The following is a 13,743-nucleotide window of genomic DNA, read 5'->3' on the forward strand; positions in this document are numbered from 1 at the left end:
AGATAAGTCGATTTTGTTTCATCATTGTCACTAAATTTTTGTGGTTTTGGTTGAGTGTATATGGATGGGTCCATATAAAATGAAGACAGATTACAATATTTAGGATTGAACATATTTTCTAAAATTATACAATGTGAATTATAATGTACCCCATTAATCACCAAATAAAGGATTACTATTATTTAGAGGCTTTTGTTCCTTAAATTCTCCTTGTTTAGGTTTATCTTTCTTTGCAATAATTTGTGTAGTTATGTCTTTACAAATTAATTTTGTATAATAAAAACTTCAAATTGATCAATCATCTAATAATGATCATATGGATGATGATCAACATCTATCCTACATTGCTTAGTATTTTGTAAACTTAACCCAATACCATGAATCTATGGATAAACCAATGATATATCATACACTAATTTCATAGGAATCATAATAAATAGTGAATAAACATTAACTGGACTAGAGGTAATAAGAATCCAAATATTGTTTGCAAACTATCAATCAATACTACCGAAAACATCATTCCAATAAGATTTTCTAGTTTGCTTTGAAGTGTTGCATTTAATTCCCGTGTGCCCTGTTGGAGCGTCTGATTTATGGCCCATAACTCCCCTGGACATGGGCATTCGATTATTGCTGGTTTGGATACTCAGGCTGCGCCCAGTGGGAAATCCCTCAAAGACGCAATGGTTGACAAGACTCCACTCCCTGAGAATGTTGTGTTCGTCGCGCAAGCTGAGACTCCCAACGATTCAGATGGCAGAGCAAGAGGTATGTGCCTCGCCTCTAGTAAACTCACTATTAAACTGAATGTTCATACGTTGAAAGCTATAGCAGGTGAAAGAATTAGACTTAGGGATTGTGTGATCTTTCTTGTTGCTTTGGACTTAAATAAACTTCCCTCTCGAAACTTTCTGATTTCATGGCTGCAAGCCGTTTGGATCAAGAAATTTTGTTTTTCCTTCTCCTTTTGTAGGATGGTTCAGAAGGGCTTGTTTATATTATTTTTTAAAGAACCCTAGCCATCAAAAGGAAGTTGTTAGAAGGCAATTCTGGAACATTGGCTATGGCTGCTTTAGGGCAATTGGTCGGTCTCCGAAGGCTAATTGCAATGAGGTTCTTGCTCTGTTTTGTCCGAGATGGGTTTCTATTCACAATGTTCCACATGTTCCACCGTAACTCTGGCAATTTTTACCCAAATCCTTGGATAATCTAAGTAGAGTTATGAAGATGGATGACTCTTCCTCTCTTTTGTCGCATCTCAATGCCAGGTTATTGCTCTCCATTAATCCAAGGAGGAATTTTCTCGATGAGATTTTCTTTGATCTTGATGGGGAGTTGATTTCTTGTCCTTTGAAATTCTTAGAAATTCTTAGGCAGCATCAACGCCTGCTTCCTCTCTAGGATGAAAGGGCACTTGAGAAAAAATCGCCCTTTTTGAAAGGTAAACATAAAAGAAACCCTTTTTCTACCTTTGCTATCCCTCCACCTATTTCACAAGCTCTAATTGTCACTGTTGACTGACTTTCTTAACGGTTCAATAATTAGACCTTGAAATCATACCTCAGGGATTGGACATCCGACTAAGCAATTATCTTTCATCATGAAGGTTCATTTATTTGTCAACTCGAGGTGCATACTTGAAATGGGTCTACAAGGTATATGCACTAGAAAGACCGAAACAACCACCGCTCCTCTAACTGGAATTGAAATGTTACTTTAAGAAAATGCTGGAAGCAAATAATTGAAATGCTCGTAAAGAAAACTAACTAACTTCTAAGAAACAACTAGGAAAGACTGAACTTATCCATGATCAACAAACATGATTCTACTCAGTTCGTAGTGGCTGCAGGAACAATCACATGAAGTATTCTAGTGGTGACAAGAACAGTCTATGATCAAAATAATGCTAATTACATAATGAGAAATGATTGATAAAAGAAATCAAAAGAGTACTCACTAAGTGGGCCCCTTTAGCAAGCATCTTAACAATTAAATCAAACTCCTGGAGCTTAAAGTATCATCTTTATTGATTTAAAAGTACTTGGCAACATAACAACAAATTGTTGGAAGTTTGCTTCTTTTGACTCATAATTGTATTACAATAGCTAAAACTATCTTATTCTCAACCACCATACAAGAGAAGGTGGGAGTTTATTTAAAGCATGAAATTCCTAACTAACTAGCATACCACTTCCAAAGTTCAAGGAGGATGCTTTTATTGAACAAGGAGAAAAAGAAGGTGAAATTACAAATGCTGAGAATCAGTCAAAGTCTATTGGAACAACAGAGGGAATTTAGCGTAACCACTTTCAACCGCCAACTGACTCTTTCAATGACAATCCTTGTTGTCCCTTCTCCTAGCCAGCAACTCCATAATCTTTATTGTTGAACATCTTAGATCGGGTCAACATTCTTTTTTAACCCTGCATGAGATTGTTAACGTGCTCAAATATAGACCTAATTATCCCTACTAGAGTAACATTCAAAATCTACATGCAACATTACCATGGATATTCCTCATATTATAATTTCCTATTATATTGCATAAAAAAGAAACATGTATCAAACGAGTTCATGTCACATGACCATATCATCAAAACATATAAAATCTTATCACTTAGCATTTAGCAAAGGTTTTGAACTCAAAAGACATAACTCGACTCCTAATGTCCCAGTAATGACACATATGTTGTTTGTAACTAGGATAAGGGATGGGTTTGGATTTCCTTAAAGGCAACATCCGAACCCACTTAGGATTGGGCCCTATCCTAAAGGGTAATGTGACCCAAGGATAAGCCCAACCCTAACCTAAATACCACACGCTACTACAATATTGGTGCCCAAATTAATGAGGCCGACTTGCAATTAAATCAAGGTTAAAGGTGCATATAAAACAAGACACTTGCAAGTCAAATAAACATTCATCATCAATGAATTACCTCTGCCAAAAGAAGTGCGAACTTTCTCCTGAGAGGTGCGAAATTATCCAGACTTAGGTGAATTAGTTCTAGAGGACAAAAGCAATTTTGGTACAGACTTGAAGGAGTGCAGATCTGTCATTCATGAAGGATTCAGATTTGTAGCAGGAGCTAAGTATTGTACTTTTGCTATCAAGAGAATATATAATCTGACCTAAGGGTCTTTAATGCTGGGTTTTTCCTCCGTGGAGGTTTTCCCAGGGTATTTGTGTTTGTTCTGATTTACTTTCTTCATTTCTGGTTTTACTGAATTATGTTAAATTTGATTACAAACTAGGGCATAACTAAAAGATATAAATCTGTCTAATAAACCTAGGGCATAAAAATTACATGGTATCAGAGCTAGGTTGTCACTAACCTCTGATTTTAGCAAATCATTTGTGCATATAACTGTTGTGTGTTTTCAGATTAAGATGTCAAGTTTGAAGGCTGAAGATAGACTTGAGGGAGCCATTGATTTTGCTGCTTGGAAAGTCTGTATTTTATTGATCCTTGAAGAGAATGATCTGCTGAAGTTTGCAGAAGAAGAAAGGTTGTCTCCTCCAGAAGATGCTGAAGAGCTGAAACAGTTCAAGAAAGATTCCCTCAAGGCTAGGAGGATCATAATTGAGTTCGTCAAGAATCATCTTGTCACTGTCATATCAAAGTTTGTGTCTGGCAAGGAAATGATCAAACACTTGGAAGGGATGTATGAAGTCAACAACCTCAGCAGGGCCCTTGCTCTAAGACAACAACTTCTTCACATGAAAATGAAAGAAGAAGACTCAATCATAGCTTACTTCATGAAGTTCAATGAACTAAAGGACAAACTAAGTACTCTTGATTGCCAAATCTCTGATAAAGATCTTGTTATGATTGCATTAAATGGTCTACCTAATGAATGGAAACCATTCATTCGTAGCATTGGTGGAAGAGCTGATCGTCCCAACTTTGAGCATCTTCAATCTGATTGCATCGAAGAGGAATCTCGAATTGAGGTAAGAGGAAAACTCAAGAACTCTCACAAAGATAATCATGTTCTCTTAGCTAAATCTAGGAAAGGTGGACATTGGAAGAAATAAAAGAGAAGCAAAGATTTCAGATCCTCCTCCTATGATCCAAGGAAAAAATCAAGAGATTCCTTTCACATTCGTTGCTTCAGATGTGATAAGTATGGCCACTATGCCAGAGATTGTCAGAATGACCCAAAGGAAAGGGAGGCCAACTTAAATGAAGTTGCGGAACAAAGTGAAGATTACCTTCTTATCTCTGCTCTATCCAGCAATGTTCCTACAGATAGCAATATGTGGATACTTGACAGTGGTGCCTCCAAACACATCTTAGGATTTCATGAGCATCTCTCAGATCTGATTGAAAAGGACACCAACCTTCATGTAGTAATCGATGATGATGCTCGATACTCGGTAAAAGGTTATGGCACTACCTCTTTAAAATTAGATTCTGGTATTTCCTTACAACTATGTGATATTCTCTTTGTACCTGGTATTAAAAGATATCTTATTTCCATTTCTGCTTTAGAAGATAAGGGTTTGCAAATAGCATTTTCTGAAGGGAAAGTATTTGCTTGGCCTAAGAAATCTAATTTCAAATCTGCTCGTATTATTGGAAATAGATGTGATAGTTTATATAAGCTTGCAGCTAATCCAATTCAAGCTCTAATTCATGAGACCCCTGAATCATGCGAGCTATGGCATAGAAGATTAGGTCACCTACACTTCCAAACTCTCCCCAATCTTGGTAAAATGGTTAAAGGTATGCCTAAACTCAGTTTATCTCATGATGATGCTTGTAAAGGTTGTGCAATGGGTAAGAATGTAAATAATCCTTTCATAAGGGCGATAGTAGGGCTAAAGAAAGGTTAGAACTTATTCATTCAGATTTATGTGGTCCTATGTTTGTAGCTTCTCCTAGCGGTTTCCTATATTATGTCATCTTCATAGACGATTTCTCTAGGAAAACATGGATCTATTTTCTTAAATCCAAAGAGTTTGAAGAAGTCCTAAACAGATTTAAAGAATTCAAAGCTTTAGTTGAAAATACTACAGGAAATAGAATTAAATGTTTGAGGTCTGACAATGGAGGTGAATACACCTTAGGTAGTTTCTATGATTTTTGTGTTAAAGTAGGAATTAAGAGGGAGTTTTGTGTTCCTTACAATCCTCAGCAAAATGGAGTTGTTGAAAGAAAGAACAGGACCATTGTTGAAGCTGCAAGAGCCATGATCCATGATCAAGACCTGCAACCTTTTCTATGGGCGGAAATATCCAAAACAACAGTCTATATTCAGAATAGATGTCCTCATTGCGCCCTAAAGGATGTAACTCCCGAAGAAGCATTTACAAGAATCAAACCTAACATGAGTCGCCTGAGGATATTCGGGAGCCCGGTGTATGTCCATGTGTCTAAGGAAAAACGAACCAAGTTGGATCCATCTGGAAAGAAAGGCATCTTAGTGGGATATAGCGATTCTTCCAAAACTTTTAGAATCTACATTCTAGGTCAAAGGTATGTTGAGGTAAGTAGAGATGTAACTTTTGAAGAAGACATTGCTTTCAAAAGATCTAAAGGTTCATTATCCAACAATAATGATATGGTGATTGAAAATCAAGATTCAATAGTTGATGCTAACCCTGAGATACAGGAGGAGTCTAGTGATTTTCCAGATTAGGAAGTTCAGAATGATCCATCAGAACCTATGCACTCCACCGATACACCTCAGGATATTGTGGTCTACAAGAAGAGACCACTTTGGGTTAGAAACACTATTCAAGATGCTGAAGGATTTGCTACTCCCAGAGGAACCTTTAGAAATTGCAAGAGATTCCAAAATCACACCAACTACATTTCTATGATGTGCAACATCATTGAGTCTGAACCTCACAATGTAGAAGAAGCTATGTCCCATCATGCTTGGAAATTAGCCATGGATGAAGAGTATGGGTCTATCATCAAGAATGATGTCTGGGACATTGTACCCAGACTCAAAGGTAAGTCTGTTGTTTCCTCTAAATGGTTGTTTAAAATTAAACATAATGTTGATGGTAGTATTGAAAAATATAAAGCTAGGTTTGTAGCTTGTGGTTTTTCTCAAAAGGAAGGAATAGATTATGAAGAAACATTTGCCCCTGTTGCTAGATATACTTCTATTAGATCTATAATAACTATTGTTGCAGCCAAAGGTTGGGAGCTGCATCAAATGGACGTTAAGACAACCTTCCTCAATGGCGTCATCGAGGAGGAAGTCTACATTGAGCAACCAGAAGGTTATGTAATCCATAAAAGAGATTCCCATGTTTGCAAGTTGAAGAAAGCCTTATATGGGCTCAAACAGGCTCCTCGTCCATGGTATGAAAGAATCGATAAGTACTTACTAAGCTTAGGATTTTGTAAGAATGATGTTGATGCTAACATTTACTTGAAAGTTTATAATGATGAGATGCTTATTTTAGTCTTGTATGTGGATGATTTATTTCTCACTGGTGAAAGTAAATTAATCATAAGATGTAAGAAGGAATTAGCCTCAGAATTTGAAATGAAGGACTTAGGTTTAATGCATTACTTCCTAGGGTTAGAAGAATGGCAAAATTCCAATGAAATTTTTCTAAGTCAAGGAAAATATACTATTGATATCTTGAAAAGATTTAGAATGATAGATTGTAAACCTATGCATACTCCTATGGAATCTAACTTAAAGAAGTTAAGTGTTTCTGTAGCTAACTCTAATTTTGCAGATCCATCTTAGTACAGGCAGTTGATTGGTTCCTTGATGTACCTAGTTAACACTAGGCCAGATATCTGTTATGCGGTGAATGCTTTCAGTCAGTTCATGAGCTTACCTAAACTTGTTCACCTAGTTGTTGTCAAGCACATTCTAAGATACCTGCATGGTACGATTGGTTATGGGCTGAAGTATTCACTTAATACCTCAATTCTCTTGGAAGGCTACTTAGATTCAGATTGGGCAGGAAGTGTCAAGGACAGGAAAAGTACTTCAATTATCTGCTTCAACTTGGGCTCTACTATGATCTCTTGGGCATGTAGAAAGCAATCTTCGGTAGCATTAAGCACTGCAGAAGTTGAGTACATTGCCGCATTTGTTGCATCCAGAGAAGCAGCGTGGCTCTGCAAGCTCCTTGTTGGATTATTTGGTCAAGCTAGTGGTTCTACCACCATTCATTGTGATAATCAAAGTTGTATAAAGATGTCTGTAAATCCCATATTCTACGATCAGTCTAAACATGTGGAAACTCACTATCATTTCATTCGGGACATGGTGCAAAGAGGCGCCATTCATCTAAAGTACATTAGCACAGATGAACAAATTGCGGATATCCTTACCAAACCTTTATCCAGAGTGAAGTTCGAATACTTTAGAGATAGACTTGGTGTCTTGGAAAATGAAACCCTGATTGAGAGGGAGCTTCAATCTCAGTGACTCTTCTGCAGCACTTTGAATCATTATTTGCTTGTGTGCAAGAATGAATTATGTCCAAATCTGTGCTTGTGTGCTAGATGGATAATTGTAATTATGTAAAGACCCACTTGTGTATTACACATTCTATGCTTGTGTGCTAGGTGGAAGATGTAATTTTATGCTTGTGTGCTAGATCCATTCTATGTTTGTGTGCTAGATGGAACTATAAAGATTCAGATTATGTATTCTCTTCTTCCCTAGTTAAGAGGGAGTGTTGTTTGTAATTAGGATAAGGGATGGGTTCGGATGTTGCCTTGAAGGCAACATCTGAACCCACTTAGGACTGGGCCCTATCCTAAAGGGTAACGTGACCCAAGGATAAGCCCAACCCTATCCTAAATACCCCATGCTACTACAATATTGGCACCCAAATTAATGAGGCCGACTTGCAATTAAATCAAGGTTAAAGGTGCATATAAAACAAGACACTTGCAAGTCAAATAAACATTCATCATCAACAAATTACCTTTGCCAAAAGAAGTGCGAACTTTCTCCTGAGAGGTGCGAAATTATCCAGACTTAGGCGAATTAGTTCTAGAGGACAAAAGCAATTTTGGTACAGACTTGAAGGAATGCAGATTTGTCATTCATGAAGGATTCAGATTTGTAACAGGAGCTACGTATTGTACTTTTGCTATCAAGAGAATATATAATCTGACCTAAGGGTCTTTAATGCTGGGTTTTTCCTCCATGGAGGTTTTCCTAAGGTATTTGTGTTTGTTCTGATTTACTTTCTTCATTTCTGGTTTTACTGAATTATGTTAAATTTGATTACAAACTAGGGCATAACTAAAGGATATAAATCTGTCTAATAAACCTAGGGCATAAAAATTACAACATACACATAGATAAAATAGAGCCATTCTTTTGGCTCATCAACTGTCATGTCCTTTCCTTCTCTTAGCAATTCTGAGGCTATCCAATCACCCTCCTTTGAGCCTAAGCTTCATGTTGCTCCCATTTCTGCTTTTCTGCCCTCTATTCCTATCATTTGTGATGGCTCCTCTTGCCCTAATGCATCACAAAGTGAGGGGGCTCAACCCATGCACAAAATTTTTAATGCCCAACAACTTGCTCTGTTGAAGATTAAGAACATCAATGCTATTCAGAATAGGATTGAAAATTTAATATACAATGATGCCAAGCAAACTAGAAATGGGGATCAAAATGGTTCCTCTGGAAAGGATGTGAGTGGAGCCATGAACAAAATGACCTTCAACAATGGTGGTGGTCTAGAAAAACCTGAGAAGGGGTTGGATCTTGGGGATTCCTCTAGGGTCTTTTTCTCTGACCCATACAACTTGGAAAAATCCGCAAATGAGGAGTTTTTTGTGATCAAGAAAGCTTATGATACTAAGGTCCCCCTTATTGATTTCATTCTTAATGTTGAACCCTCTAGTACACCCCTTCAGGATGCCCCCCAAGATTACCCTTGTTGTAGACGGTTTTGGCCAAGGCTCCACTCATACCCTCGGTAGGGATTCTATGGGTTGTTCAAGTGGTATTGAGGAGAATCTTCTCGAGTCCCTTAAGGACAGCACTAAAGCAGACAATGAATGGGCTATTGTCCCTTATAAGGGAACTCTTGCAATGCATGACTTAGAGGAAGTTATGTCAAATGTGGATCTAGGAAGACAAAAGCCAGAAGGAAGAAGCTCCCCAAGTCTAGAAAGAAAACTCTAGTTCCCTCCCTTGGGGTTGATCAGATCTTTTGGTTCAAAAGAGAGAGGGGCAGACCCTCTGGGTCATCCAATAAGAAGATTAATAATGCATCTTGTAGTAAGCAATTGCCCAAATGCTACAAATCATTTAGGGCTCCAATGGACACCTCTCCCTAATAGTTGGGTATGGAATTGAATTGTATATCATGGAATATAAGGGCATTGGAGTCCCAAGATCGGAAATACGTGGTCAAAAGATTCTTGAAATTGCATAAGACTGTTGATATCCTTATGCTTCAAGAAATCGAATCGGTACAATTTTCCCTTGATATAAATTTGAAGTGCATATGGAGGGACTTTGAACATTTTGTCACAAAGCATTCTAAAGGGAAAGGTGGGGCTTCCATCTTAATATGTAGGAAATGAGCTAATATGGTTACGAGGTGGGGTTGCTCCCTGTGCAATAGAGTAGTGTGGATCATATTGAAGTACAAGGAGCAAGAGTTTGGGTTAGCATCCATTTATGCCCCAAATGATCATAAAGAGAGATAGTAGAGCTCTGGAAATGGTTAGCTCAGTTGGAGAGTGTTCCTTGGATCATTGGAGGGGGTTTTAACATGGTGGAGTATCTCCATGATAAGATAGGAGGGTTAGGCTTTGAGTGGAAGTCAAATGAGAAGTTCATCTAGTATAGAATGGTGAATAAACTCAGATTGTTGGATCCAGTGGTTGATAAATTATCTGATTACAAAGGAATCTAGTACACATGGTGCAATTTCCAACAAGGGAAGAAGAGGATACACAGTAGATTGGATAGATTTTACATCAATAAAGATTGGTTATGTGTTAAGAAGGATGGTATTGGTTGTAATATGAAGGTCATTCCTTATACTTTGTTCGATCATAATCCCATTCTTGCCTTGTTCTTCCTTAAAACTGTCCCTCCCCAGTCACAATGTGTTAAGGCCTCTTTCGCTCTTAATGCAAGACTGTTGGAAGATGAGGATGTCAATTTTGCTTCCCGCATTATTCGACAATTCATATGCTGAAACTTAGACTGTTGGATGCTATGGATAGATGGATTCAGAATGTTCAGAGTTGGAAGACTCTTTTTCAAATTGTAAGTAAAAAAAGGCTAAGGATGATAGAAAATTGGAAGCTAAGCTGCATAATAAGCTTGTTGATGTTGGAGATAATTAGCCTACACTTCAAATGCGGCGTGATAATGAGGAAGCAACTAATAAACTATAAACTAAGGGCGGCCAAGGATGATCTTAGGAAGATTCAAAGTGTGAAGATTTAGGGAGCTAGAACCAGGGCTAGGATCACTTGGCTTGAGCAGGGGGACAAAGGTTCTAAATTCCTTTTTAATATTCTCAAGAACAAGCAGGCTAGAGAACATATTGACAGTATCTGAGAAGATGGGGTTGACATTTCAAATCGGGAAGGAATATTAATAGATTTCAACAACTTTTATCAACAATTGTTTGCATCAAAATACGGTGGTTGTGACAAGGAGGCTACTAGACATAAAATTAGTGCTATCATCCCCTCTAAGATCAACAAGGAAGATTCTTCTAGTCTAGGGAAATAACTCTCTCTAGAAGAGATTCAGAATGTCATTTTGGCTCTCAATAATGATAAGGCACCCGACTCGAATGGGCTACCTATAGAATTCTATAAGAAAAATAGTGACTGGATTGGAGATGACCTTCTCTTAGTCTATAAAGAAGCTTTTGAAAAAGGAACACTAAGTAAGGAGATTAACAATAATGTGGTTAAGCTCATACCCAAGGATGGAGATAGATCCCTTATCAAGAATTGGAGGTTAACAACCCTTCTTAACGTATCTTACAAAATTCTGGCTAAAGTCCTAGCCAAGAGATTGGGAGGCATCCTACCCAAGGTGGTAAGCAATACTCAAACATGATTTGTTAAGGGAAGATACATTTTGGAAAACCTGCTAACTTTCTGGGAGGCAATGCATTGGGCTCAAGAGTATAAACAGAGTGCATCAATGATGCTAATTGACTTTTAGAAGGCCTATGACAGAATAGAATGGAGCTTTATTACCACGATGTTGAAAAGTTTAGGCTTTCCTTGGCTATTTTGCAAGATGGTTGAGACCCTCATGAAGAATGCTACGACCTGTGTTGAAGTTAATGGTAGTCATTCTCAAAGCTTCCCCCTTTCTAGATCTATTAGACGGGGTTGTCCTTTATCCCCTGCCTTATATGCCATTGTTGTTGATGCACTTTATTACTTATTGAGAGATCACTCTCTATCCTCCATAGTTAAGGGTATCAATTTGCCCAATGGAGATGAATTGTTGAGTATACAATTTGTTAATGATATTGCGATCATGATGTGCTTGGAGGAAAGTAATTTTGAGGCATTAATGGCTAAGTTGGACATCTTCTATCTAGCCTTTGGAAGTATGGTTTCTCTTCCTAAATCAATTATGCTAGGATTGGATATGCATCCACTTACTTGGTTCAATAGATTCTCGTTAATGTGAGGAGGACCTTAGCACCAAGTCAGATACTTGGGCATTCCTTTCACCCTTAATCCTAATCTCAAGGAGATGTGAGAATGGGTTAAGGCTAAAATTGATAAAATAAAATTGAGTTGGAACAAACACTTTCTTTCTCTTGCAAGCAAATTTCAAGTTTGTCAGAAAATTTTATCTTCATATAACATTTACTATACCTCAGCCTGGTTGTTTAATACTTATCAATTTTACCTCATATAGAAGTTAAGTCGAGACATCTTGTGGTTTAATGGTAAAGGTGGCAAAAAAACACATGCGATTAGATGGAAATGGTGTACTATCAGTAAGACTAAGGGTGGTCTTTGTTTAAAAGACTTGAGGCTGCAAGAGATCACACTAGCTACAAAATAGATATTACATGCCTTTCAAGGGGATGAACCTTGGAAGATTTTGATTAGGCATAATATTTCTTACTTAGTTCCTAAATAGGGCCCTCTTGGAAAGGTCTCCCACTATGTGATCTGGTTTCTGGCAATTTTCTAGTATATTCTTTAGTGTCAGTTGTTTTTAAATCCCTTTGGAAGGAATGGGATAGTGTTAAAAAGTATGGGGTAATAGTTCAATATGGTGGAATTTGAAATATAAGGACAAGATTTTAGCCTTGCTTCAAGGCTACTATACTAAATCATGGGCTACTAAGGGTATACAAACTTTGGAAGATATTTTTTGCAGATGGTCAGTTGATTCCGTGGTAGGATTTAATGGACAGATTTGGCATTCCTAGGTCTCATTTGAGAACATATTCTATGTTGAAATCTACTTGCGCCTCTTTTTCTTGGCCCCTACTCTGTGAAGAGAGACCCCTGTGCTTGTCTACCCTGTCTTGCTCTAATGGTTCAGCTCTTTGTGCTATTAAAACCAAATCCATTTGTTGCCTCCTGTCTGATAGCAATGACATCCTTGAGAATTTTAATCATACATGGCATTTTAGCTTTAACCTGGCAAAGTGGCAAAGAATTTGTGATCATCTTTGGCGTATACCTATTAAGCCTAAGTTAAAATTCTTCCTGTTGCGCCTCCTCTTGAACAGATTGCCTCTCAAGAAACCTGATCGGAACATTAATGTATGTTTTTTCTAAAGAGTTCTTGAGACTCTTAATCATTTATTCTTTGAATGCCTTTTTGCTAAGGAAGTTTGGTATATGTTTGGCCTTGTCATTAGCTATAATATTGATGTTGTTGATATTATTAGTGATCATATTCCCATGCTTAATAAAGATTGTAATTTCTTTTGGTCTGCTCTTTTATCTATTATACTTCAGAATATATGGAAACTAAGGAATGATAATGTGTTTAACAGTAAAAGTAGGGCACTTACTAAGTCTAAGGAGAGTCATCTTGCATAATATTTGCTTGCAGGTTACCATTGTCCTAAGGCTGACTAAAAGGAAATTTGGAAAGTTGATGCAAGATGGCTCAGTGAAGATCTTTAAATGGGAAGTCTCCCATGGATTCACATGGACCAGGCGGGATGAAGACAAAGTTCAGTTTGAGACAACCTTGAATAACTTCATAAGGGAGTTAAATAAGGTCAAAGGCAGAGAGATGCAGTAGCAAGCAGTGGCACTACCAATGGCAGAAATCTTTGTGCACCCTTATTTGGAGCAGCTTCCAGATGGCAGAGAACTGGTTTGGAGAGAAGGGCCACTAGGGTGGGTGGCATGGACAGATATTATCCTCAACAACAATGTTCAGGATGTTGTTTACCAGTTTTAATTAACATATATAAATTTGAGACTTGAACGTATGATTTCATTGCATTAGCACTTAAATTTTTTTATATGATGTAATATCTTCCTACTGGTTTAGTTTAGAAACAAATGCTCTGTTGATACAATGTTGATATAATTTTGTATATGATGTTGATACATTGATGATATGCTTTGTATTTTGATCTCATGATATTTAGTACAAATATTCAAACTATGACCATTATCCACCAAAGCATGCTTAGCATTGATATGCCTAAATTTTACCACAAAATACAAAAGTATATTCTCATTATTAATTGACCTTGTAGGGAGATTAATATCACCAAATGAAATATCATGGTTTGATTAGGACTTGATTCATTAA

General features: G+C 37.4%; 1 protein-coding gene across 1 annotated transcript; it reads left to right on the plus strand.

Annotated features, from left to right (window-relative positions):
- Nucleotides 1–476: 476 nt before the first annotated feature.
- LOC131054678 (uncharacterized) lies at nucleotides 477–13,566 on the plus strand. Its single transcript, XM_057989235.2, has 2 exons — nucleotides 477–771; nucleotides 13,027–13,566. Exons 1-2 carry the CDS (start codon nucleotides 619–621, stop codon nucleotides 13,219–13,221), a joined length of 348 nt encoding a protein of 115 aa, XP_057845218.1. The 5' UTR covers nucleotides 477–618; the 3' UTR covers nucleotides 13,222–13,566.
- Nucleotides 13,567–13,743: the final 177 nt, after the last annotated feature.

This window comes from Cryptomeria japonica, chromosome 8 (genome assembly GCF_030272615.1).
Source record: "Cryptomeria japonica chromosome 8, Sugi_1.0, whole genome shotgun sequence".
Taxonomy (NCBI): Eukaryota; Viridiplantae; Streptophyta; class Pinopsida; order Cupressales; family Cupressaceae; genus Cryptomeria; species Cryptomeria japonica.

Coding starts and splice junctions, on each gene's coding strand:
- LOC131054678 (XM_057989235.2), top strand. CDS start 619: ATGGGCATTCGATTATTGCTGGTTTGGATACTCAGGCTGCGCCCAGTG. Junction 772..13,026: donor TTCAGATGGCAGAGCAAGAG/GTATGTGCCTCG, acceptor ATTTGCTTGCAG/GTTACCATTGTCCTAAGGCT.